Source organism: Anguilla rostrata, chromosome 10 (assembly GCF_018555375.3).
Source record: "Anguilla rostrata isolate EN2019 chromosome 10, ASM1855537v3, whole genome shotgun sequence".
In the NCBI taxonomy this organism is placed as follows: Eukaryota; Metazoa; Chordata; class Actinopteri; order Anguilliformes; family Anguillidae; genus Anguilla; species Anguilla rostrata.
In genome coordinates this window covers 28,618,110-28,644,102 of record NC_057942.1, presented here as the reverse complement: position 1 = coordinate 28,644,102, position 25,993 = coordinate 28,618,110, and the positions used below count along the sequence as shown (strand labels likewise).

Sequence of the window (25,993 nt, the reverse complement as noted above, 5' to 3'; positions counted from 1 at the left end):
ATAAAAAAACCTGTAAAATAAAGGGTGTTTGTTATTATTTATTAACGGAAACAGTGGCTGAGGTGCAATCTTCAGACGTTCGTGGAAAACAGCCAGCGAACCTGCCTTCCTGGCGGGGGTACGGAGGTGCAGAAGAGATGGGACCGTGAAGAGAGGCTGCTGGGAAAACACACTAAAACTCTTTTTAAGAGCTTGAAAAATAAAAGCGTAAAATTCCAGGAAGTACCCAATGCAGACACAGATTCAGGAGACAGCAAGATGACACTGAATTTACAGAGAGGCTTCAGGGACATCTTGGAGAGCACTGCCCCACAACTGACCACATATGCTGTAAACACAAAACTCTTTATTCAGTCGCGTTCATTTTTCCCCAGATACACCAGACAATCTGTGAAATTAATGCAAAAAAAAATTGAATGTACATCTAATCTTCTAAAGATACTGCATGATCAAATATAAAATATTCAGCGGTTTGGAATTACTATTGCTTTTTTTGGCGTTTGCTCTTTTGCTGTAAGGCACCAGAACATACATATTCTGATGCTTTATCGTTAAGCTTAATTTTTTCATTTCAAATGATACATGAAGCACATTTCTAAAGATAAATGCAGGATACATACATACATACATAGATACATACATGCATACAACACACACACACAAACATTGTGTCCTCAGACAATTCATTTTATCCAAAAGTAAAATTTCCGTTAAACAGTTTCACTGTTAAAACCGTTGCCATAGTGTTGCTATAACTAAATAAAAACCATTTTAATATCCATAAAAAACAGCATTTTCCTGAATACATCCAGCATCACGTCCAGACAACAGTGAGGGGATAGCACCTTCTGGTGGCCATCCTCTGTAACTGCATAATGCAGCTGGCAGTCACAGGCCAGCACCCGCTCAGGTCCAGGAAAGACAGGCGGTTAACGGTGGACACCAGGAGCTGGACCGTTTCCTCGGAAACGTCGCAGCGGACCACGCTGAGGTCACGCAGGCGCTGCAGGGGGGCGGGTCCGGAGGGCGCGGGGGGTCGACGGTGCACCGCGAGGAACGCGTCGTCCAGCGGACAGGGGCAGGCGGCCAGGGAGACCTTCTCCAGCAGGGGGGATCCGCCCAGCAAGGCCACTAGCACCCACCTGAGGGCCCTCCAGGACATGACAGGCCTCTTCTGCCCCTGGTCTAAGAGGAAGCTGCAGAAGAGAAAGACATCTTACATTTCCGGAACTAAAAGCTTCACTGAGAATTCTCAGAAACCTCAGAAGTGCTTTTGAATTTCACCAGCATCTAATGGGTTACAGGGCTCGAAGCTAACATTTTTTCCAAGAAGCACATGTGCTCCTAAGTTGAAAAATGTAGGACTAATGCACCCCTAAGATGTGTTCCTAAATAATTTTTGCACTTCAGCACACATCAATTTTTAGGAGCAAAGCCTCCTAGAATGGGACCACTCTAGAGCCCTGGGATGAGGTATCTCAAATACAAACACATCTACAGGTCTACAGGAACTGTAATGGCTCTATAAACTATCAAGTCCATGCAAGTGACAGGCAGCTATACTGGGTAAGATGTCTGTGGCTAAAGTTGCACTGGGGTTGCCTCATGCTTCATGTATCCACAGAGAGTATTATATTTTATATTGTCTGGTTGTGTACAAAGTAAACAGAAAAAAGACCAGTCTGGCGACCCCTCCTGGCTTACACTTTAAACTCACTTGAGTTTAAGAGACTGGAGCAAGGGAAGGCAGGGCGCATCTCGGAGGTTGGCTTCCACAGCCTCCTCTTCCTGCTCCTCCTCTTCCTCCTCGGTGCTGCTGGGGGGCTCGGTGTGAACGTGGAGAGTCTTCAGCTTGGGACAGGCGCGGAGGAGCTGGAGAAAAGAGGCGTTGCCGTCCATCCTGATCCCCTCGAGAGTGAGCGAGGCGAGGGAGGCCCCCACGGCCTGCACGAGGGGCAGGGCTTCCCGCAGGCCCCCGGCCAATTGGAGAGAGAGGCCGTGCAGCTGCCCCGCCCACTGGCCCATGGCCCGGGCGCCGTGCCGCCCCGCCCCCTCCTCGCCGACGAGGGCGAGGGAGCGCAAATTTGGGCACATCTGGCCGACCTCCCTCAGAGCCCCGACGGTCACCCCCTGAGCCTCTTGCAGACACAGGGTCACCTGCTTTTTGGGGTCCCCCTCCCCCGCACCACTCTGTCCTTCACTCCGAGATGCGTTCCTCCCCACGTTTTTCCTCAGTGCTTCTTCAGCCTCCCCCGCCTCTTCCTCATCCTCATCCTCATCCTCGCTGGCCATGCCCTGCGCCCACCCCTCGTCTTCCCCTCTGTCCGAAACCCCCTGTCCCCCGATCTGCCCCCTGAGCCTGCACCCCCACACCTCCCCGAGGCCCGGCACCCCCGCCCGGGCGGCGAGGCCGTCGCCCCGGCCGAAATCCCGCCCGGCGACGAGGCGGCAGGCCTCCCCCAGCTCCTCCAGCGCCGCCCGGGCCAGGAGGGGCAGGGCCAGCAGGAGGAAGGCCGCCACCCAGGCCCGGTCCTCCTCCTCCTCCCCGAACCCGATGTCCAGGGCCAGCAAGCTGCGCAGGCCCAGGCCCGTGTAGCCGCCGCCTGGCCCGGCGCCGGGCCGATAGTCCAGGGCCAGCAAGCTGCGCAGGCCCAGGCCCGTGTAGCCGCCGCCTGGCCCGGCGCCGGGCCGATAGGCCAGAGACAGCAGCCCCGCGGGGGCCAGGCGGTGGCAGCGCGACACGTCCAGGTGCCGCAGGGCCGGGCAGCGGGCCGCCGCCGTCCCGACGACGTGCCCGTCGCACTGGGTGCCCGCCAGGGAGAGAGAGCGCAGGGCGGGCAGTCCCCCTATCAGCTCACACAGGACCGGAGAGCACAGCTGCTGACTGCCAGAGAGGTCCAAGCACAACAGGGACTGTGTGTGCGTGTGTGTGTGAGAGAGAGAGAGAGAGAGTGTGTGTGTGTGTGTGTGTGTGTGTGTGTGTGTGTGTGTGTGTGTGTGTGTGAGAGAGGAGAGTGTGTGTGTGTGTGTGTATGAGAGAGAGAGAGCATATGTGTGTGTGTGTATGTGAGAGAGAGAGAGAGAGAGAGAGTCAGAATTTTCTATTAGATGTTTTCTATATGCTTTGCCAATAGTGCTCCAGTTCTTCTTCCAATAATCATTATTGAATTTAATTAACTGAATTTAATGTGATAAAAAATTATTAATATAATTAGGGTAGAAAGAGCAGCAATTCAGAGAGAGTGGAACAGGCACCATCATTACACAACATTCTGTACCTGGTACTATACAGCTTTATACCTTTAAATTATGTCAATACGTAAATGAGCAAACTCATTTAAATACCTTATATTTAAAACAAGTACAACTGCGCAACAAACACTCCTAAGGAAATAGCTGGGCCAGCTCCACTCAGGAGTTTTCGGGGTTCCCCACACTGACCGGGCACCGCACCCCAATGAGGTGGCAGAGGCTGGGGGTGACCAGGCTGGAGCAGGCCGCCAGGGAGAGGCGCTGTAACTGCGGCAACAGCAGGAGGTGCAGGGCTCCCCGGGTCAGGAGGCTGCGCGAGGAGAGGATGGAGAGGAGCTCTTCTACCAGATCCCCAGCTGGACGAGAGGGAGAGAGGGGGAGAGAGGGAGGAAGGAGAGAGAGAGGGAGAGAGAGAGAGAGAGAGAGAGAGAAAGAAAGAAAGAGTTCCTAAAACTGTATGTTCAGAGGTAGTTTGTACAGTGTAGTGACACCAGAAACTCACAAAAGCCAGTGTATGAAAAAAATGACTGCCACGGTGAACACATCTGATTATAGTCATTTTCATATTTTCCAAGTGCACTGCTACTCTGTGCAATTTAGGAAACAAATTAATTGTACAAATTTGTAATACATTTGAGGAAAAATCACGATGCAATTGCACACATACACGCGCACACGCACACACCCACAGACAGACACACCCACCCACACACACACGATCATAACAGACAGAACGGGATGGCTGAAGCTCACGCAGCATGTTGAACGGCCCCATAACGTAGCGGAAGCAGTACTGATCCATGTATTTCTGGGTGTAGTCTTTGGTCCAGACATTCTTCATGTTTTCAGCCAGGCTCCACAGACACAAGCTGGCCAGAGAGCCACAGCCCCTCTCCTCCCTCCTGGCGATTTTAATCTTCCTCTTCTGGGGTCCTCCTTTGACCGTGCCAGACTGAGATGCTCGAAACAACGGCATCTCTAACCTACTGTTCTGCTGATAAATAAAAAAACATATATACTTCTGCTTACTAATACATCACTGCTGCTCTGTTGGCTTTCGAAACATGAAAAAAATAGTCACATGATGAGACATATGAAGAAGACATGTGACGTCACACTCATTAATCCGATCAGTGATTCCAGGTCGTTTGCCCTGTATCAACTTCCTTGAAGACTAATGAATGTATATACTGTCGGGTTCAATAACATATTTATACTTATTTAAACATATGTGTTTATATCTGCTGAAGCGTAATCACACACATTGAAACAAGTGGTGGATATATGTTTGACAAAGCTGTAAATTACAAAAAGCTACCTTTATGCCACGACCAGATAAACCATAATAACGTTAGATTGTTGTATAAAGCATTTTAAGAAGTTCCATAGATACAGTACAATTAACTAAGGGTGTTGTGAACGTAACCCGTGTGGTGTACTAACTTTAGCGAGCGATCGATAGTTAGTTACCAATAACTAGTTAAATTAGCTGCTAGCTAGCTACTCTATTGCTGTCAGGAAATAGGGCCTAACACGCTGTAACTCTAAACATTCAAATACCAAATGAAACGAACGCATTACCATTTGCATTGTTAATGTATTTTTTAAACATGTGAACGACACCAAAAACTAGATGCATTGTAACTGGGCAGGATACCACAACCTACCCTGTCAGTTCAACCAGAGCCCCCAGCTTGCGATGTGAAATCTCGCGAAGTCGCGATACTCGCGCGAGACTTTTTTTTACCGAGAACTGAGAGCAAGATCAGGCACAGGAAGCGAGGTGGTGCAACATACGAGACCCGAAAAGTTTTTAATTATGGTGAGAAACTTTAGTATATAGACACATCATAGATGAACAAAACGAGAAGCAAAAAATCCCCGCAGAATCGTTCTAAAATTTCTGCATTTTCTAAAATGATCGCGTGTGTTTTAAGGTCTGAGTAGAAATACTGCGAGCAAGAAATTACCTGCACGCAAGTTTTAGCTAAATCCCACGCTTTGAAACAAGCTGGTTAGCCAATATTAGCGTGCTGAGGCGTGGTGTTCAGCTAAGTAGCTATCTAATAATTGACGTTTCCATGGTCAGTTTTTGTTAGTGTGCAGTCAGTGAACGTTTGTTCACCGTTTCTAACCTTGTGCACCGTTTCTAACCAATGCATTTAATTCTTGCACAATTGCAGCTTGTTTGCAGCAAGATGTAAACAAGGCCGCAGAGTGCAATTTCATATTTAGATCAAAACACCCATTTGTCATCTTGGAAATGTTTCGATACTAGCAAACGTGCCAGATATACCAAAAATACCATTAACAGGCAAATCGCTAAATAGAAAGCTCACTTTCTGTGGTATTGACTTGGTGTTGTGAGCTTTTCGACATGTAGAAATACACGTGTGTTTACGGTCATACTTGCAGTCTGTTCTCTGTTTGCAAGCTACGATTCTTGGCAGGAAGACCTTCAGATCTAACTAGCTCAAATTTCAGCCGCAGGGACCACAGTGTACAAGAGATTGCTGTGTCGCCTTTGCTAATTTCAGTTTGTCATTTTAAGTTACAGTAGGTTGCTGGCCGTATAATTGTTATAATTGTAAATTCCAGTCACCGTCATTTCGGTGTTTCTGTCAAGGAATATTCAGGAAGATTATTTTTCTTTTTTTGGGGGTTTTATAAATCTGTCAGTCAACTAATACAGCTAGTTACGTCGCACACGTGGTTCAGCCCGTCATGTGGCATTGTGGGGCGTTTCCTGGTTTAGTTTCAGTTGCTTGTTATTGTGTCTGTCTAAGCATGACGTGATTACTTCGTAGAATGTATTAATGCACATGTAGCTCAGGTCTTGGGAGATCGATTATGAGATATTTATTTATGTTTGCGATGTGTACTATATAGAGCTTGCTGCTCAAGGCCATGTGTGGTATTAAGGTGTCAAGAATCTTTCATTACTGGGCTCTTACCAAGCACTTGGCAAACTTAGAATGTGACTCTAAAACAGTGGTCTCCAGCCCTGGTCCTGGAGAGCTACAGGGTCTGCTGGTTTTCATAGTGACTCTGCACTTCATGAATCAATTAGAGCAGTTGATTACAGTTAACTCAACTCACCTGGTGTCTTGGGTCTCAATTGGGTGCTGATTTTAAGGTGAAAACAAAAACCAGCAGACCCTGTAGCTCTCCAGGACCAGGGTTGGAGACCGCTGCTATAAAACCTCTGGTTAACTACATTGTTCATTCTTCACTCTGCCATTGTACTGTGTTCTGGTGTTGACTTGTAAAGTGACCTGCGATTAGTTTTTCCAAACTTGCCATCTTCACCTTCAAGCTAGACCTGGATAAAACTGAGCAAAGCAAATGGCTCTGTGCTTCAGTTCTGGGAAATGAAAGTGGGTAGGAATGCAAGGGATTGTGTAGCCAATTGGATATGTGGAGCCAGTTTTGAACCCCCCCCCCCCCTACTCTTTTAGGGAAAATAGGGTCATAGGGTCTTTAATGACCTCAGTGAGTCAGGACCTCAGCTGAGAATGCCCTGGCCTGGTCCCAAGTCACCTCCAACACCACTCTGTTTTAAATTGCACTTAATTATAGGTATATATAATTATGCAGGGGCGACATAGCTCAGGAGGTAAGAGCGGTTGTCTGGCAGTCGGAGGGTTGCCGGTTCGATCCCCCACCCTGGGCATGTCAAAGTGTCCCTGAGCAAGACACCTAACCCCTAATTGCTCTGGTGAATGCGAGGCATCAATTGTAAAGCGCTTTAGATAAAAGCGCTATATAAATGCAGTCCATTTACCATTTACGTGTCACTGATGTAAGGGCCACAATGGCTGGCATCCAGGTTCCAGTCATTATGGAGCATAAAAACCAGCAGGCTTTGGACAAACTTTTGGTCTGCTTCGGCGCCCCTGATCGGAATTCACAAAGAATGAATTATCAGTAATAAATCATCACCTCTTAAAAGAATATCTCTTAAAAGTTGGGCACAGTGGGCTACTTTGAACCGCCACATTTGCATTACAAATAATGATTGCTGCAATTTAGATGGGTGTTGTCGGTACACTTTACTCAACAAAATTTGCATAATTTGAGACTGCACTTGTTTGCAAAGAAGGCAGTACCATGATGACCATGATAACTGTCTTTTGAAAAGGTACGACACAACAATCAAACTACATTTGAGTGTGGTTAGTTCTGCCATGCTTTAGCATGCAGTAGCGGCATTAAGCAACGCAGTGCCCGCTGGATCAGCAGAGAAATGTCAGAGGGCCAGACAGCCAATACCACTTGCAGAAATTTGGCACTCTCATTTCTGGGACAACCCGTTTACAAGATGGCGACTCTCGTGAACGCGCAAAATGAGCGATGGTGTGTAGGCGGAAAATCGGGACCGGGCACACTTGATCCAGAGCATAGTACCTTCCACAAGGAAGATGTTGCTGACACCATGTTCGTCAGCAACGTCGCTTTCCCTGGAGGTCTCCCATCCAAGTACTAGCCAAATCCACGCCTGCTTAGCTTCATTTAGCGCTAGCCGATTACCTGACCGTCTCTGTTTCTTTGTCCCCCCAGGTGCTGCTGCATGTTCTGTTCGAGCATGCTGCAGGCTACGCGCTCCTCGCCGTCAAGGAGGTGGAGGAGATCGGCATGCTGCTGCCACAGGTCACGCGGCGTCCATAAGCGGCTCGTTCTTTCTTCCCCTTTTATCCGATGTGCAGATCGCAGTTTCTGTTCCGTCTGTGTTAGGCCGGTGTAAAACAGTGCTCTTTCGTTTTCAGAATATTTCAGTATCTATTACAACTGTTTGGATTAAGCTGTAAGGTTGAATAGAATTCAAGCGTACCAGTTAGTGACCTATCTAGATTATGTATAATTAGTTTTGTGACCACTGTGCATGGGGGCAGCAGTCGTGTATGCAGTAGTAGGTTTACCCATTACGTTTTCACTAAGCTCACTGTGTTTTTCTGACTAACTGCTGTTCCAGGTGGAGGAGAGCATCCTGAACATTGGGAAGTTCCACACGGTGGTGAAGCTCGCTGCCTTTTTCCCTTTCAAGTCAGCGCAGACTGCACTGGAGAACATCAATGCCATCTCTGAGGGTGAGGGCACGGAGGGTGACCCAGGGGTCAGGTAGTTTAAACTGGAGTTTCGGGGCTGGGCTAGAACAAAAGCCTTCACCTGCACGTCCCTCCCTTCCCAGACAGGATAGGGAGTCCTGATCTTAGAGAGTAAGATATTGACAGTTTGTTGATTGATTTGCACCTTTTTTACATCCGCCATGTTTGTCTTGGATAATGATTAATGGTTATAATGATGACATTGTATACATCTGAAACACAGAGAGAATAATTCCGTCCCCTATTATAAAGAAAGTGCACTCCGTCTTGTCCCTGCTCAGGAGTTGTGCACGCAGACCTGAAGCTCTTCCTGGAGACCAACCTGCCCCCTGCTGGGAAGAAGAAGAAGACGCTGCTGGGGGTGGGTGACGCGAAGATCGGGGCGGCGCTGCAGGAGGAGCTTGGGTTCTCCTGTCAGACCGGGGGCGTGGTCGCTGAACTACTCAGAGGTAAGAGGAGGGGTCCAGGGGCATGATGTCATCACAGTCAAATCCTGCTTGGATTACTCTATAGTGACCTGACCATGTATTTCCTCCTTTTGATGAACTGAACGTTGATGGTCTTTTGCCTGTGTAATACCCCACTGTGAGAGGTTAAAGGCTCATATCTTTCTGCTTCCTCCCCTTCTATCACTAATAAAGGGTGTGACTCGCTGTTTTAACCCTTTAAGGTGTAAAATCACAATGTGATAGAATGTTCTTAACTGAACATTCTAATGATGATATAAGAATCACTACTGGTGGAGTTCTAGAACACTGATGTAAAATTTTGAGAAAGCATTCTAAAAACCTTACTCTTCGATGGGATAATTTTCTGGCTTTAAAAAAAAGATTTATAGAGCAGTGTCAGTGAACACAAAAGGATGTTTAGGTGGGCCTGTATTTTATCCAGTCAGTGGAAGGAGTTTTTCAGTGGCCTTTTCACAGTGGAATTGACGGACAGTGCAAAGCAGCCCTCCGCTCCCCCAGTTCTTGCAGGTGATTACCTCACTTCCTGTCTCCTCCTTACCCATCATGCCCTGCTTCCCCCTCAGGCGTGCGTCTGCACTTCCACAATCTTGTGAAGGGGCTGACGGCCCAGGCAGCCTCCAAGGCCCAGCTGGGCCTGGGCCACAGTTACTCCAGGGCAAAGGTCAAGTTCAACGTCAACCGGGCCGACAACATGATCATCCAGTCCATCGCTCTACTGGACCAGCTGGACAAGGACATCAACACCTTCTCCATGAGAGTGCGGTAGGCCCACACCTCTCCTTCTGTCGTTCCTTCTCTTCACCTATCACACTCTCCCCATATGGCTGTCCTTTCCCTTGTGCCTTCTTCAGAATGTGAATGTCAGAAACAGTTTTCAGATTTCATGGCTTGTATTTAATGACCAAACTCTGATGATGACCTGACATTTCATGTAAAAAGACTGCAAGTGAAGTGGGTATGGGGGTAATGGTTGTGGGAACACACCTGTTTCCCATAGACAGACTCATTGACATACTTTCCTTACTCCTCCTCCATTGCGCTCGCTCGCTCACTCACTCACACACGCTCTCTCTCCCTCTCTCACTCACTCACTCACTCTGCAGTGAGTGGTATGGGTACCACTTCCCGGAGCTGGTGAAGATCGTGAGCGATAACTCCATGTACTGCCGCCTGGCGCGGCTCATCGGGAACAGGAAGGAGCTGTCGGAGGAGAGCCTGGAGGCGCTGGAGGCGGTGGTGATGGACAGCGCCAAGGCCCAGTCCATCCTGGAAGCCTCCCGCAGCTCCATGGGTCAGTCCTGCCATGCCCGGTTTGGTCCACTACCCTTATATGTATATATATGTGGCATACACATGTATGATATTTATGCTAATAGCATTAAACGTGCAGTTGGATGTCAGACATCCTGGGAAATCCTTATTGAGAAGTAAATAAGTATGGCCCCAGAATGGGCTCTGATGACTGAATTGCTCTAATGACTGTTAGGCTCACTAATGTGTCTCTCCTCCCCAACACCCACAGGTATGGACATCTCCCCCATCGACCTGATAAACATCGAGAGCTTCTCCAGCCGGGTCATCTCGCTGAACGAGTACCGGCGGGAGCTGCAGGAGTACCTGCGCTCCAAGATGGGCCAGGTGGCCCCCAACCTGGCTGCCCTCATAGGGGAAGTGGTACGCACCTGTCTCTCGCCTTACCTGTGATAGGCCATCAGACCTGCCATTCCCTCATCTCATCAGACTTGTGATTGGCCATCAGACCTCCCATTCTCACATCTCACCTTACTTGTGGTTGGCCATCAGACCTCCCATTCTCATGTCTGACCTTAACTGTGATTGGCCATCAGACCTGCCATTGTCACGTCTCACCTTACCTGGTATTGGCCATCAGCCCTGCCCTTCTCACCTCCCTCTCACCTTACTAGCGATTGGTCATGGGGCCTGCCATTCTTACGTCTCACCTTACCTGTGATTGGCTATCAGACCTCCCATTCTCACTTTTCACCGTACCTGTGATTGGCCATCGGCCCTGCCCTTCACACCTCTCTTATCTTCCCCTACCTCCACTAGAGGAACACATTGCTGTGATACAGGGTGGGGCGTGTGTTTGACCGTGAGCTGGTCTGGTCCTCAGGTCGGGGCACGCCTCATCTCTCACGCCGGCAGCCTAACCAACCTGGCCAAGTACCCGGCCTCCACCGTGCAGATCCTGGGCGCGGAGAAGGCCCTGTTCAGGTACTGGCCACGCCCCCACGGCACAGCCAATGAGAGCCCTGAAAGAGAGGAGTGTGCGCTTTTAAACTGAAGCACACTGTGTGCTCTGTAAGGCTGCAGGGGGGATGGGTTCAGTTCTACTACAGTTCAGAAAATGTAGTTATTGGAAAGTCCAGAATGTTCTATAGGAATTTGTCAACTAATAAATTGAAATGAATTGACCCCAGAGAGGATGCAGTCCCAAAGAATAGAATAGAATGAAATGGATTCAAATGGAATGGAACAGAACAGAATAGAATACAACAGAACGTAATGGGATGGAATATACTTTGATTTCCAGTGGGGAAATTTATCTTGCCATCAGTAATTAAAAACAAAAATGCAGATGTTTAAAATCACTTGCACAATTATGAGCTGTAAAGTTGGGCCAGATTAAGGGGGTGTTGAGAGTTGACTGTACCGCCGTTCCCTGCACGTCCAGGGCTCTGAAGACTCGGGGAAACACGCCCAAATACGGGCTGATCTTCCACTCCACCTTCATCGGCCGCGCAGCCGCCAAGAACAAAGGCCGGATCTCCCGCTACCTGGCCAACAAGTGCTCCATCGCCTCGCGCATCGACTGCTTCTCAGGTGAGGGCGGGGCTGTGGGTGGGGCATAGCGCACCAGGTGGGACGGGTGGCAGTTAGAGCATGAAATGGCCAAGACCTTGGAACCCTAAGAATATTTGGGCATTTGGAGTGAAATGGGGATTGAGTTAAATGGGGGCAGAGGGAAATGGGGTTGGGTGAAATGGGGTGGGGTGAAATGGGGATGGAATTAAATGGAGGTGGAGGGAAATGGTGTGGGGTGAAATGGGGCGGAGGGCAATGGGGTGGGGTGGAATGGGGCGGAGGGAAATTGGGTGGGGTGAAATGAGGCGGAGGGAAATGGGGTGGGGTGAAATGGGGATGGAATTAAATGGGGTGAGGGAAAGTGGTGTGGGGTGGAATGAGGCGGAGGGCAATGGGGTGGGGTGGAATGGGGCGGAGGGAAATTGGGTGGGGTGAAATGAGGCAGAGGGAAATTGGGTGGGGTGAAATGGGGCAGAGGGAAGTTGGGTGGAGTGGAATGGGGCAGTAGAAGGGGTGTCTTCAGGCTGTGTGCAGTGATGCTCATATTTTTCGTCAACAGTATCTCACCTTCGGGTGGATGTTGAGAGATTTAAACTGAGCCACACCTGTGGTCATCCGCAGCCACACACGTCTCTCTGCTACGGCCAATCACTGACCTCCCTGCCCGTGTGCGTTTCCCTCTGTCCGATCCGCTCTTTCTCCTTTCTCTCTCTCGTCTCCGTCCCTGTACCCATCTCTCCCTCTTCCTTCGTTCATCCCACGCCCCCTCCCTCCTTTTCTCCATCTGTCCTGTCCCGTAGAGGTCCCCACCAGTGTTTTTGGGGACAAGCTGCGGGACCAGGTGGAGGAGCGCCTGTCCTTTTATGAGACGGGCCAGGCACCGCGCAAGAACCTGGATGTCATGAAGGAGGCGGTGGGCCAGGTAAGCACTTACCCGTCCGCCCGTGAACTGTTATAAGCGGTCATAAATGGTTATAATGTTTGGCCATTCAGTGGAGTATGACCTACTGGATGTAAGGATAGTGATGATGTGATGATATAATAGGAGTAATTGTAGTCCTCATCGTAATGATAAAAATAATGGACGGTGAAGGGGAAAACTCACCTCAGGCAAGGGTCACTGCATACCCTTTACTTCCCCATCGCTCTCCAGGCGGCAGAAGTGGCAGCGGAGATCAAGCGAAAGCTGGAGAAGAAAGAGAAGAAGAAGAAGAAAAAGGAGAGGAAGAGGCTGGAGGCCCTGTCCACGGCCGAGGGAGAGGAGGAGAGCGAGGCGAAGCAGGCGGAGCTGAACGGAGAGGTCAGGAACAGTCTGTGGTTCTGAGGAGAGGGTGTGTGTGCAGTTTACAGCAGAGTGCATTTAACCTCCCCCCCCCCCACCCTCGTTACTCTCCACAGGAGAACGAGGACACAGAACCTCCCGCGAAGAAGAAGAAGAAGAAGAAGCAGGAGGCTGAGGAGGAGGCAGAGAGCATAGACCAGGTGAGCAGCGCGACAAACGCGGACTCTAGGGGGCGCTCTCGAGAGCCGGGTCCAGTCCATCGCCGGACCTCAGGATGGAGATGAGGGTGGCAGCTCTGTGGGGCCGTGCTTTACTGGGAGGAGTTTTAGCGAAGGAGAGAGGGTGACGTCCAACAGGGCATCCCTCTGCCCTACCACCCAAGAGTGGGAGGGAGACTCAGGCCAATGCGGTGGGTAGCCAAAGCAGCAGACTGCAGGGTGTAAGGAAGTCATATGAAATCAGATCAATTTTATTTGTATAGCGCTTTTTGCAGGAAACTGCCACCAAGACATTTTACAAAGTGGTAGAAAAGAGCAAAAACAGAATGAGAAGGCTCAGAGCAAGAACCAGGCCTGAACCCTCAAATAGCAAGTAACAAGAAGTGGCAGCAGGCAGTTCTCTCCACTGTTATCACAGCTATATCCTTAGTTACGTTATTTATCCGTCCCCTCCCAGCGGAAGAATAGGCAGAACAGAAATAAGAAGAAGACAGAAAAAGAACAGGCTGAGATGGGGAACTGACAAGCGCTGAACAGGGGGGCGGAGGAGGCGGAGTTCTAGACACTGTATACAGCTAGTACTAGTTACGTATATCGTCCTCCCAGGGAATGAGGCGACCAGGACTGCAAACCCTCGAGAAAAAGAAAAAGAAGCAGCAATTGGAGGAGGAGGAGGAAGCGACAGCGACGGTGGAGACGGCGGAGGCGGAGGAGGGGGCGGAGCCTGAGGAAAACGGACTGGAGGACCAGCCTCCGGCCAAGAAGAAGAAGAAGCGAAAGAGCGAGGCGATGGAGGCGGAGCCCACGGCTGCAGAGGAGTTCGCCTCGGCGGAGAAGAAGAAGAAGAAGAATAAAGGCGCGGAGGAGGCGGGCGAATAGAGGGCGTCCGCAACGATGTGGTAGGCGCGCTTCACAGCTTTTCCGATGATTTTATTTTAAAGCTCCCGTGACGTCCTAGCTGTGCTAAGGTGTTGCTTGTTTATAGAAACGTTATCGGCAATCAGAACGGTCTGGACTGCGGTTCCCAAGGCTCAAGTGTCAAGTGTTAATTGGATTAAAATCCCTTTCCGCCATCAGCTGACGCTCCTAATTGGCTGCCAGGGGACTGTGTGGTCACAGGGTCCATGTGATCAGTGGTTCCTGTGTGAATGTGCATGTAGTCCATGGCTGTCAGGTGCACGAAGCATCAATTCTTACCCATTTCAAACACTTCATGTTCAACTGTGAGAAATCAGCAATGGTGTTGTTGCTGCTCCCTGTTCTAAAACTGACGATATTTGTAACAGTTTTTTTTCTAGGAATCACCCACTTCTAAACTCACAACTTCTCCAGTGTTTCACAGCTACTTTGAGTCTGAAATGAAGATTTTCACGGAAACATTTTACTTTCAGCAAATTTCAAGGTATATCTAACCTGATTTCATGCGGAGGAGTCTGTATAAGGATTTCCCACATCGTCTTTTTCTGTATTTTAACCCCCACCTACATTGGTAGGGTTTTAGTAACAGTAGTAACTGAGCCTCCGAAATGGCAGTACTGTTTTTTGCATGTTTTGATCAGCCAAAACTGAGCTTTTGTTAAAAGAACCTTTCACAATAATACCCTTGATTGCAATCACTTACTGGTTTAACCAAGCAGATTTTTGGGGAAGTGGCTTCCCCACATTGCTTATAATCGTAAATTTTATGAATAATAAAGAAGTTCGGCAGTAGAAGTACGGGAGTTTGATCTATTTAGCGCCGTCAGATGTGCATATTTGCATTTTCAAAAGGCTGGCTATAAAATATGATTGCTGTTTACCATAAGCCAGTCGCGCCGATAGTCGCTTTCCTCTGTCGGCTCTTCGGAAGGCAGCGGTTTGTAATTGCACCGTCCGTCTTGAATTCAAATGAATATTGATGGACTAAAGTCTGCAGATGAATGTTAAGTCTATAAAACAAATGGGTAGTTACTTGTGTAATTGGGCCTGCCTCTCTAGCTTCAGCACAGACTCCAGAGTGGTTCAGTGGGTGAAGGCACTTGCTCCAAGAGCAGGCTGGGATCTGTAGTCTTTAGATAACATGACTCTGGACTACGTCATTAGTCAACAGGAATCCATAGTGGGGGAACTCTATTGGCCACATCCCACTAGGGTAGAGAGGGATCAAGTCAATCAGTGCTGTGTTCAAGATGAAGAAATTGGTGCAAATTTTGATAAACTATAAAAGGAAACTGTACCAAATAATTTAACTGGCTAAGACAAGAAAATCTGTGGGCTGGGTTTCCATAAGAGCTGAATCTGCATCTGAACCTTAATCCAAATATTCTGGTAAAGCTGCATCAGTTGCTTCAGTTTTATTCTTCATTAGCTGCACCACCACCGATTCCATCTGGGACCCTGGAGAGTACTACCATCAGAACACCTTTTTTCCTCTGGTTGTGACAGTGGATAAGGACACACAGTGTCGCTGATGCAAAGCACCATTCAGCTACTTTAGTGCCAATAGCTCCCTCTTGTGGAGAAGTCAGCCTGCTAAACGTGATTGAGTTACAAAGCCAGATCCAAGGAGTGCTTTGCATCAACAAAAAAAAAAAGCAAGGGTCAGTTCTCTGATGGGTTCAAAGAAATTTGCTGCACTGCGCTGACATTTTTTTAACCATTCCTGTATTATGTAGATGCATCCATAATGGTGTTTTTTTTAGGCTGCTTAATAAAGTTTTGTAAAAAGTCTCGTTCATGCCATTATTCTTCAATGCATAAAGGAAACTACTTTAAAAACTGTCAAAAAATGTTTGTAAAAGTCCATCATATACATGTTTTCGAGAGGCAGTAAGAAGGGTTCCTGCAAGGCACAACTGTAAATATTTTGTTGCTACTATTTTTGAAAACTTTAAAAATAAAAAATACTAAATTTTCCCCAGCATGTTTATTGGAGTGCTTTTATTTTGAAAAATCATTCACTGGGCTCTGAGGATCCTGCAGCCAGAAGTCCCAAACTGGATACCAGGGAATCCAGTATCAAGCTAGGTTTATGTACAAACACACGTTTAAATTTTTACCCCTTTAACCAATTTTGCCATTTTTTACCCTGATCTGCTCAAATCTATTAACTTGACCAGTCCACAACCGTGTGTGTGGTGCAATATTGCTGCAAGTTTGCATGAAAGTTAAATGAATCACAGACATTCTGTAAACTGTTCAGAATTTTTATTTGATGGGCAATAAGGGTTAAAATGAAATAAAATATCAAACTGACCAGTGATTTGTTTTTTGCTCCCCCCCCACTCCCTCCCCCATTGAGGATGTACTGCCAGTCAAGGAGCATGGGAGTCGGCATCAGCAGCCACTCCCCACCACCTTTGACTAAGAATGGGCAAACTCTAGAAGACCCAGGCAACAACAAAAAAAAAAAAAATCTAAAAAATGACCTGTATATTAATGACAGTTTCCATCATTTATAGTGTATAAAAAAATCCCATTTTTCATGGTGCTAGCCAGTGCCCCCCCCCCCCCTTTATTTTTAAAAAGTTATATTTTTTAAAGTTCTCTCCTTTTAAGTTTTCTTTTTTCTTTTTAATGCACTTTCATCTTTTCTACAACTTTTGGAAAAAAAAGTAAACAAAAACATCCTTCAAAAACAAAAATGCAGAAACCACATTGTCCTACTGTTACATATACAGTATATATATAAATACATACATAAATATTTTACATGTACAACGACAGCAAAAAAAAAAAAAAAAGGAAAAAAGGAAAAATAAATGAGAGCTGGGTTTAAAGGAGGGGGTGTCGGTAGTGTGTGTGTGTGTGTGCGTGCATGTATGTATGTATGTGTGGGTGTGTGGGTTTAGCTTTACACCACAAATGGATCTGACCAGTCAGTACACGTTCCTTCCCCTCTCTTGGGGTACACAGAGGTAGGAGGTCACATGGGGCCCCCCGCTCAGTTTCCCCAGTAGGGGGAGCCACCGTAGCTGGACTTGGTGACCTGGGTCTTCTGCTGCATGCTGCTGGACTGGCTGCGCTGGCTTGGGCCGCCCTGCAGAGGGTGACAGACACGCGTTACTCAGGCAACGTGCTGTGTGAGAGGTGGGGGTGTGCAAGTGTGGAGGACAGTCCCCACAAAGCAGAGACAGGTGAGGGAACACACGCTGAGGTGTGTGTATAGATGGCTTAAAGTTCTCTGGCACTACACAGGGAATCTGGTATGCAGCTGATTAGATCAATGAAATATATACTTGGCTTGTAACGTAATTTCAATGAAGCAGAAACACCACTGCACATTGATTTTTGTTTAGGGTGTCTTAACCAGTCACATTCAGCTGTCCAATACATTATTCCAATGGTTTGCAAGGGGACAGTATATAGACCACCACAGTAAATTTAAGGTGTGTCAAGGTATATGAGCTACATGGTACTCAGGTAAAACTAGCTTAGCGACTCACCTGGCCATCCTGTGTGAGGTGTATAAAGGTATACAAGCTACACTGTACTCGGGTATTTTAGTCTAGCGGCTCACCTGGCCATCCTGTGTGAGGTGTATAAAGGTATACAAGCTACACTGTACTCGGGTATATTAGTCTAGCGGCTCACCTGGCCATCCTGTGTGAGGTGTATAAAGGTATACAAGCTACACCGTACTCGGGTATATTAGTCTAGCGGCTCACCTGGCCATCCTGTGTGAGGTGTATAAAGGTATATAAGCTGCACTGTACTCGTGTATATTAGCCTAGCGGCTCACCTGGCCATCCTGTGTGAGGTGTATAAAGGTATACAAGCTACACTGTACTCGGGTATATTAGCCTAGTGGCTCACCTGGCCATCCTGTGAGAGGTGTATAAAGGTATATTAGCCTAGCGGCTCACCTGGCCATCCTGTGTGAGGTGTATAAAGGTATATTAGCCTAGTGGCTCACCTGGCCACCCTGTGTGAAGTGTATAAAGGTATATTAGCCTAGCGGCTCACCTGGCCATCCTGTGTGAGGTGTATAAAGGTATATTATCCTAGCGGCTCACCTGGCCATCCTGTGTGAGGTGTATAAAGGTATATTAGCCTAGCGGCTCACCTGGCCATCCTGTGTGAGGTGTGTAAAGGTATATAAGCTACCCGGTACTCTGGTATATTAGCCTAGCGGCTCACCTGGCCATCCTGTGTGAGGTGTATAAAGGCATATTAGCCTAGCGGCTCACCTGGCCATCCTGTGTGAGGTGTATAAAGGTATATTAGCCTAGCGGCTCACCTGGCCATCCTGTGTGAGGTGGTGGTGCAGCAGCTGGGAGTGGGGCTGCTGGTGCGCAGGCAGGATGTGGAGGAAGGGCGCCGGGGCGTAGCCGGGGGCTCCACCGGGGTTCAGGGGTCCTGTCCCTCCCAGCGCCGAAGGCAAGCTGAAGGGCGGGGGGGTCCCGGTGTGGAATCCCTGCTTGTCAAAGGACTGCAAATGGGGGGGGGGGGGGTGAAGTAACAAAAACTGACAATTAAACATCCTCTGTTGCTCATAAACACATATGAATGGACCTCCATTCTCTAACACTGTAAGCTGCTTGGGACAGGAGCCTCTGCTACATTAATGTCATGTAATAACGTAAAGGGCACAGGGGAAACTGCAGTGTCACTCCTTCAGTTATAAATAACTGTTTAAGAATTATCCTGGCAACCCCAGCCTGATCAGTTGGACTCCAGTTTCACCTGAAGCTGCAGAGGTCAGGGACTGAGGGTACAGACGGGCTCTCACCTGGGTCTTGTTGTAAACAGAAGTGGTCATGTCTGGTACTCCGGCGTTGCTGGAGGTCACAGAGATTCCTGTGGGAAACGGAAGAGCTTCACTGAGGTTTATCAGTGTTATAGTCCCTCAGTATTCCAGTCCCACTACAGACTCTCACAACCCCACTACCGAACCAGACTACAGACACACAACCGCACTACAGACACACACAACCGAATCAGACTATAGACCCACAACCGCACTACAGACCTACGCAACCGTACTACACAGGCAAAACCACACCACAGATGATCTCAACTGCACAACACTCACGCAACCACACTATGGACACACAACCGTACTACAGACCCAGATCACCACACTACAGACCCATGCAAACGTACTAGACAGACAGACACAACCGCACAACAGACCAACACAACCGCAGTACACACCCACATTACAGACCAGCCCAACCACACTGCAGTTCCAGGCGACTGCAACACAGACCTACGCAACCGCACTACAGACCGTAAAATGGAGAGACAGAGCGGGGTGAAGACTACATGACGTGCGAGCGTGCGCACGCGAGTGTGTGCGTGTGTTCTCACCTTTCCCCTGGCTGGCTGAAGCAGCTTTGGCCTGTGCTTGAGAGGAGCTGCTGTAGCCTCCTTTACTGTAGTCTCCTGGGCCCTGCGACAGATCATCGAACCCTGCCGGGGGGGGTGGGGGGGTGGGGGTAGGTCAGTCCCTAAACGCACTCTGTACCACAATAAACCAATCAGAGTGAATCAGCCAGAGAAGCACCACCACTCTGATTGCCCCAGACGATGACCCAGACTTGAACCACAACAAAACGATTACTCCCACTTCTTTGAGCCAATCGTCTTTGGTGTCTGATATTTGCGTCGTTTATAGATTGTTAATATTTACACGGCAGTGGTAGCACAGAGCACTTCATTTCAATGAAAAATAAAACAAGGAGGTGTCTGGCTCTAGATAGCTTTTTAAAGATGCATGGGTTTTTAAGTTTGATGGCCTTGTTTTTCTCTCAACTTTGCAGCCTACAGCCATCTGATTTTAATTCAGTTACTTCCTCTTAATTATCGGCTAATAAGTCGTGCCTGTTAGAAGCCGGTCGCTTGGTAGGGAGGGTGTTGCAACGTCGGTTTGAGTTTATATGTGAAGCCTGTACTCTCCTTCCGTACTTAGTCTTGCTGCAATATTGATTTAAGAAAAATGTATTTACATAATTATATTTTTTTGTACCAACATAAGGCGGCAGAGTTGGAATAGTTAGGACGATGACTACATTGCTGTTAAAAATACAGTAGCGTCATAAATTAAACCGCTGGAGCTGGGCATAGTGTATGGGAAAAGTATTCTGAAAAACCTACTAAGTCAGCCTACCCAGTTTTTCACAGGCCAGTCCAAAAATGTATTTCTGCGAACGCCACTGCAGCTTACGCAACGAGTAAATAAACCATAAATCACTCCTAGGGGTTTTTTTTCCATTATTAGCCTGTATGGCAAAAATTAATTTTGATCAGAACGCAAAAACATTGTCTTATTTCATTCCGCTTCTATTACAAGTGCCATAATAAATTATGAACGACATACATTTATTGTGCCATTATTGTGAGTTGGCATATTATGGCAAAAATTGTATTTTTATCGGAACGCAAGTGAATCTGTGTAAAAAGCAGATTTAGAAATGTCCAGCGTTCCAAAGACGCAGCATTTCGCGGGCTAGCGCGACCGCTGATCCGCGTCGGTTACATGAACGCTAAGGGCGGAGCCTTCTGGAACGTTCCCGCCCAACGTTCCTGCTGCGGGCGAGCCCACCTGAGGCGAACGCGAGTGGATTGGCGTGAAGCAGATTTTGCCTGTGTTCCAAGCGCAACTGGTGGGCTGCGCAACCTGATTGCATCAGCGGTTACACGCGCGTAAGGCGGGCTTTCGGAGCGTTCGCCGACCTGAGGCGTAGGTGTGCTGCCCGTACGCGGCCTGCTGCTGCTGCTGCTGCTGCTGCTGGAACTGCGTGGAGGGGTTGCCGAGGCCGACGCCGTGCTGCTTGGCCGAGGCCGGCGGCATGAACATGGTGGGCCCGTACTGGAAGGCGCTGGGCACGCCCGGCACGCCCGGGTAGTAGGGCAGGCCCGTGTAGCCGTAGCCGGGCGGCAGGGCCGCGTTCAGGAAGGCCTGCTGCCCGCCGTGCCCGCCCTGCTGCTGGGGCGCCTGGCTCTGCGCCCCGCTCTGGCCCTGCGGGGCCTGCTGGGGCGGGGCCGACAGGCTGGTGGGCGGGGCCGGGGAGGCCGAGTCCGCCCGGCCGAACTTCGTCACTTCACCTGCGACCGGACAGAATAGACGTTATAGAGTCATATTAAAACAGGGGTTCACTGTTTTTTTCCCCCCCCCCGTTTTTAAAGAGGACACAAGAAGGTTGGCGTTGACAAGGTCCAGGTGGTCACTGAGGGGAAACGACAGCTGCAGGGCAGAAACAACAGCTGCGATCTGTCTGCGCGTGTCTGTCCGTCAGTGGGAGAGAATCACTGCTGAATTGAAAGGACGATGCATATTGCGTTGCATCTGAGATGCTCGCCGTTTAACTGAAAGGACGGTGTAGCGGTGGCGTGCGCACAAGAACGGCTGTGAGCGTTTGTGTGTGAATGAGAGTGTATGTGTGTGTTTAGAGAGCAGGGGAGGGACAGTAAGGTAAGACTCCAGAGCAGGGGAGCGTACCTGAGTAAGGGGTAGTGTGTGAATGAGAGTGTAAGGGGTAGTGTGTGAATGAGAGTGTAAAAGTGTGTTTAGAGAGAAAGGAATTGAAGGGTGTGCAGAGCAGGGGAGCGTACCTGAGTAAGGGGTATTGGCTAAACTCCCATCTCTGCCTGCCAGTGTAGCAGCTGGGCCAGGGAATGTGATTCCGTAGTAATCCTGCACAGAGACAACGGCAATGAGGCCCGGCCACACAAACACCGCCCCACACGGGTCACAGCCTGGGGTCAAGGGTCACAGCCTGGGGTCAAGGGTCACAGACTCACCATGGGCAGCCGTGACTGCAGCATCTGGAGATCCTCATAGCCGTAAATCTGCTTTGGGTGGGGGGAAAACAGCAACAGGCGTCACAGCACAGCAAAGACAGAGTATCACTCACACACACGTATATGCTTTCCTCACTACTAACCAATAATTCATGCATTTAGCAAAGGCCCTTACAGTGCAGCATACTAGGCTAATGTGACATCAAACATGGAACACACCATCACAGAAAAAGCTAAACGTAAGATGACAAAGCAAGAACAGTGTAGGCAAGGAATTCCAGCACATGACTTCAGCTGCCATAACTACAGCACACAGTGTGAACCATGTAAATGTTACAATAAAACCAAATCAACATTTTACAAAGTTACCAGTTAGATGTATAGCTTACGTCACACTAATACAAACATAGCATAGTGTGTGCGCTGTATTATGTTTTACAGAATGTGCTCTGATTGGACAGCAGGGATGCAGGGGGGAGGAGTTACCGGATACGCGGGCAGCAGGCCTCCTGGACCCATGATGTACTGGTTCGGCAGCAGAGGGGGCACGCCCTGCGCCAGGTTAGGGGGGGCTTTACCTGCGGGGTAGAACAGGGGGTGAGAGAATGTTCTCACATCTTGTGTTTCAGATCCACAGTTCTAAATATGTTAACCAAATATGTTGGGCGGCAGTATAGTATAATGGCTAAGGAGTTGGCCTTGTAACCTAAAGGTCACAGGTTCGATTCCCCGGTAGGGCACTGGCGTTGTACCCTTGAGAAAGGTACTTAACCTGCATAGCTCCATCACATATCCAGCTGTATAACTGGATACAATGCAAGTTGCTCTGGATAAGAGCATCTGCTAAATGCCTGTAATGTAATGTAAGCAGTGTGCTGTGTGTAGGTAAATGTCCTGCACTGAATACATGCGTGCACGTGTGTGTGTGTGTGTGTGTGTGTGTGTGTGTGTGTGTGTGTGTGTGTGTGTGCGCACATCAGGGCAATGCAGCGCCGCTGCTCGCTCTCTCACCCGAGGAAGAGGACGGCAGGGGGGCGGTCCTGCAGACGGAGGGCACGGTCGTCCCGTTGGCGGTCAGGCCCAGCACCCCGGTCCCGTGCGCGCTGCTGGTCACGCCGACCACGCCGCCGCCCGCGGTCCCGTTGTTGCTGCTCAGGGGGGCGGAGACCGTGTGGGAGATGGAGCTGTCCACACTGGTGTGCTGTGGGGTGGGGGTGGTGGGGGGGACAGTCCTGAGTTATAACAGCAGTGCTCCTCCTCACTTCCATCCATCCATTACCTAGCCCACTGGGCAAGGTTGCGGTGGGAGCTGGACCCTATCCCAGCATGCATTGGGTGAGCGGCAGGAATACACCCTGGAAAGTTTCCCAATTTATTGCATTGTACCTTACTTTCATTTCTAAAATCCGCTGCATTCGGAAACTGTATTTTTTAACTGTCATGTTGATAGCAGAGCGACTTTTGAAAAATGAGAACGGAAAAAAGGACTTGATTTAAAAAAATCTCTTCTCTTTTAACAAATGATTTACTTTGGCTAATTATGCATAACCGTGCCAAGAGCCCTTCTGTGTCTGAGGAAGTAGGATGGGGAGAGTGGTACCATTACACAGCCTGATAACATGGACAGCTTTTCAGAATAATGACTCTGCTTTCATTGCTGCTAAAGCACAGCTCTCTGAGCAGGAGGGGAAAGAGTCTCTCTGGGAGGATGAGGAGGAGGAAGAGTACTCACTGTGAGAGAGGAGCTGGACGTGAGGGCCGAGGACTGTGAGCTGTTCGCATGGCTGCTCGACAGAGAGCTAGAGAGAGAGAAAGAGCGAGAAAGAAAAAAAAGAGCGAGAGGGGCAGAAGGGAAAGGAAAGAGAAATGGTGAATAGGTAAAGATTATGTTTTGATAGCATCTCATTCATTCAGACGTCGTTTGAAACTCCTTTAGTAAGGAGTCGGAGATTCAGACAGTGAGGTTTCTCAACACGCTGACTTCAGTTATGTGCTTGTAGCCATCATTATCTCCACAGTCACATGATATGGACACACACTGACAAGAATTACGCACACAATGTACATTTGAGTACAACTGTTAATAACATTGCTACTTCAAATGCACAGTTCAGTGTTATTAATATTTTCATTTTTATGTTTTAAATGACACCAGGATCATCAGGAAAGGTACAAAAGCGATCACTTCTCCACAAATTAATATTACAACTAGAACCATTACGAGCATTACCTCAGGATGGGTCAAACTGTTCTTATTCTCATTTATTGTTGTTTATGCTCTAACAGTGTGTGCCTATAGTTTGGCAAGCCAATACTGAACTGAATTAAAATGACAAAGAGAGGCGGGACAGACGGCTGCACCGTACACTCCTATAGGCCGAGAGGGGAGGGGGCGGGGTCTCACCTGTTCAGCGCGGGCAGGGGGGCGGTGGGCATCTCGGAGGCCAGGCTGGGCAGGGCGGAGTTGTGGGGGGGCACGGAGGGGGGCAGGAGGGCGGAGGGGGGTCGGGCGGAGCTGCTGCTGCTGCCCCCGAGGGCCGGAGACTCCGGCTTCGGGGTGGAGGAGGCCGACGTAGCTGAGGAGGAGCGATAGCCGCACCCTTCCGTCACGGTCACGGTTACATCATCAGTGACATCACACACGGCAAAACACAAGCACCCTTTCCTGCTGTTTACACAGAACTGGGACCTCTAAGGGAAACACTGGACCTACTACTAATGTAAAAATGCTCAGGTTACCTGTGGTATTAAATACAACTCCACACTGAAACACAAACCTGTGTTCTAATGAGTTTTGCGTGACTGTATTTCAGCCAAATATATTGCTTTCTATAAACAACTAGTCTTTTTAAAAAAAGAATGTCTAAATCAATAAGTTGTCCACAGCACCCTGACTTGTACGCTTGTCAGTTAAGCACCGTGTTAAGTGAGCTTCGCAGCTCAGAGGCTACCGTGTTCAGGCCGCACTTACTTTCGTGTGTCGCGGTGGTCCTGACGCCGTTGAAGCCGTTCTGCGAAAGCAACGAGAGAACACCTCGGTCAGAAGCGCCCACACCCGCCGCACAAGAAGCCAACTTAAACCGGCAGTACGCTCAGCAGGAAGAGAGAACTTCAGGATCGAGAACCACCGGCGAACCACGTCCACGAACGCCGTTGTCGGTAATACTCAGTGAGAACACCGCGCCGTTTAAAGTCAGAAGTACGAGGCAGCCATTAACCGGGGCTGGAATCTCGCGCAGACCTCCGTCTCGCGGCCACGCCATGGATGTAGAAAGAGCAGGGTTACGCGAGATCACAATACAAAACAAAGAAGTTTAAAGTGGCTTTAGTTTATCTAGCTATGCAAAAGAAGAACGCCCGCCCTCCAAATCAGAGTAGGCCGGAGAACGGAGAGTTTTCATTCAGAATGCTGCGGCTCGTCTGGTCTTCAACCTCCCCAGACACTCCCATGTCACTCCCCTGCTCACTACCCTCCACTGGCTGCCTGTTATAGCTCGCATCAAATTTAAAACATTGGTCCTAGCATACCAGGCAGTCAAGGGATCAGCCCCAGCATACCTCCACAAGATACTCAAACCCTACATGCCAGCCAGATCCCTCCGTTCTGCTACCTCAGGACGCCTAGCACCTCCCCTTTTGCCCCGCACTCCAGAACACGTCTCCTGTCTGTTCTGGCCCACGATGGTGGAATGACCTCCTGTGGAGTCAGAACAGCTGAGACACTGACCCATTTCAAACGACGACTGAAGACTCACCTATTCAGGCTGCACCTCTCCCCATCCCTCCCTACCCCCCTGTAAATGACTGTCAGCTTAGGGTTGTAACTAGGCAGCTGTTTCGTAGGTGACTTAGGTGCATTAACTGTCTTAACTACTGCTTGTATTTTTTCCATAGATTGCGTTGTTGCCGTTCTCGTTGTTAGTGTTAATCAGTTTAACCACCAGGGTCCAAGTTGAACTATGCGGTTGTTCCCTGTACTTGGACCGGTACTTCTCTCTAGGGGTTTCGTCATACTTGTTCCTGGTTATGGTTATACACTTTGTTGTACGTCGCTCTGGATAAGAGCGTCTGCCAAATGCCTGTAATGTAATGTAATGTCTGTACATTCGGCAAATG

General features: G+C 48.9%; 4 protein-coding genes across 16 annotated transcripts in view; 2 read left to right on the top strand and 2 right to left on the bottom strand.

The window, feature by feature from the left end:
- Window positions 1-326: 326 nt before the first annotated feature.
- si:ch211-214j8.12 (uncharacterized protein LOC100000539 homolog) lies at window positions 327-5,059 on the bottom strand. Of its 4 annotated transcripts, none has more exons than XM_064296395.1 (5): window positions 4,920-5,059; window positions 4,006-4,246; window positions 3,442-3,608; window positions 1,718-2,913; window positions 327-1,196 (listed from the first exon to the last, which is right to left on the bottom strand). In XM_064296395.1, exons 2-5 carry the CDS (start codon window positions 4,226-4,228, stop codon window positions 815-817), a joined length of 1,968 nt encoding a protein of 655 aa, XP_064152465.1. In that variant the 5' UTR covers window positions 4,229-4,246; window positions 4,920-5,059; the 3' UTR covers window positions 327-814. The 4 variants fall into 4 exon arrangements, with proteins under 4 accessions (XP_064152465.1, XP_064152466.1, XP_064152463.1 ...); XM_064296396.1 differs by having other exon boundaries at window positions 4,006-4,243; window positions 4,920-5,050; XM_064296393.1 differs by having other exon boundaries at window positions 4,834-4,923.
- On the top strand, window positions 4,936-13,234 carry LOC135233148 (nucleolar protein 56-like). The gene is made up of 12 exons (XM_064296397.1): window positions 4,936-5,074; window positions 7,813-7,902; window positions 8,225-8,339; window positions 8,639-8,806; window positions 9,391-9,589; window positions 9,931-10,118; window positions 10,350-10,501; window positions 10,962-11,062; window positions 11,523-11,671; window positions 12,454-12,575; window positions 12,807-12,953; window positions 13,052-13,234. The coding sequence occupies exons 1-12, from the start codon at window positions 5,072-5,074 to the stop codon at window positions 13,217-13,219; spliced, it is 1,602 nt and encodes a 533-aa protein (XP_064152467.1). The 5' UTR covers window positions 4,936-5,071; the 3' UTR covers window positions 13,220-13,234.
- A 528-nt stretch (window positions 13,235-13,762) lies between these two features.
- On the top strand, window positions 13,763-14,032 carry LOC135233726 (uncharacterized). Its single transcript, XM_064297526.1, has one exon. The coding sequence runs from the start codon at window positions 13,763-13,765 to the stop codon at window positions 14,030-14,032; it is 270 nt and encodes an 89-aa protein (XP_064153596.1).
- Window positions 14,033-16,317: 2,285 nt separating this feature from the next.
- The window catches only part of ubap2a (ubiquitin associated protein 2a), a 31,291-nt gene continuing 21,615 nt past the window's right edge, over window positions 16,318-25,993 (bottom strand). For 4 of the 10 annotated variants that reach the window (XM_064296385.1, XM_064296386.1, XM_064296387.1 and 1 more), the window contains 12 exons: window positions 24,849-24,888; window positions 24,282-24,477; window positions 23,610-23,676; window positions 22,889-23,078; window positions 22,364-22,455; window positions 21,878-21,928; window positions 21,689-21,770; window positions 20,810-21,181; window positions 19,445-19,546; window positions 18,864-18,949; window positions 18,372-18,563; window positions 16,318-17,171 (listed from right to left, as the gene is read on the bottom strand). In XM_064296385.1, the coding sequence (XP_064152455.1) occupies window positions 17,076-17,171; window positions 18,372-18,563; window positions 18,864-18,949; window positions 19,445-19,546; window positions 20,810-21,181; window positions 21,689-21,770; window positions 21,878-21,928; window positions 22,364-22,455; window positions 22,889-23,078; window positions 23,610-23,676; window positions 24,282-24,477; window positions 24,849-24,888 (1,566 nt within the window). In that variant the 3' untranslated portion in view covers window positions 16,318-17,075. The remainder of the gene's footprint in view (window positions 17,172-18,371; window positions 18,564-18,863; window positions 18,950-19,444; window positions 19,547-20,809; window positions 21,182-21,688; window positions 21,771-21,877; window positions 21,929-22,363; window positions 22,456-22,888; window positions 23,079-23,609; window positions 23,677-24,281; window positions 24,478-24,848; window positions 24,889-25,993) is intronic. The other 6 variants (XM_064296389.1, XM_064296382.1, XM_064296388.1 and 3 more) reach the window with 5 other exon arrangements.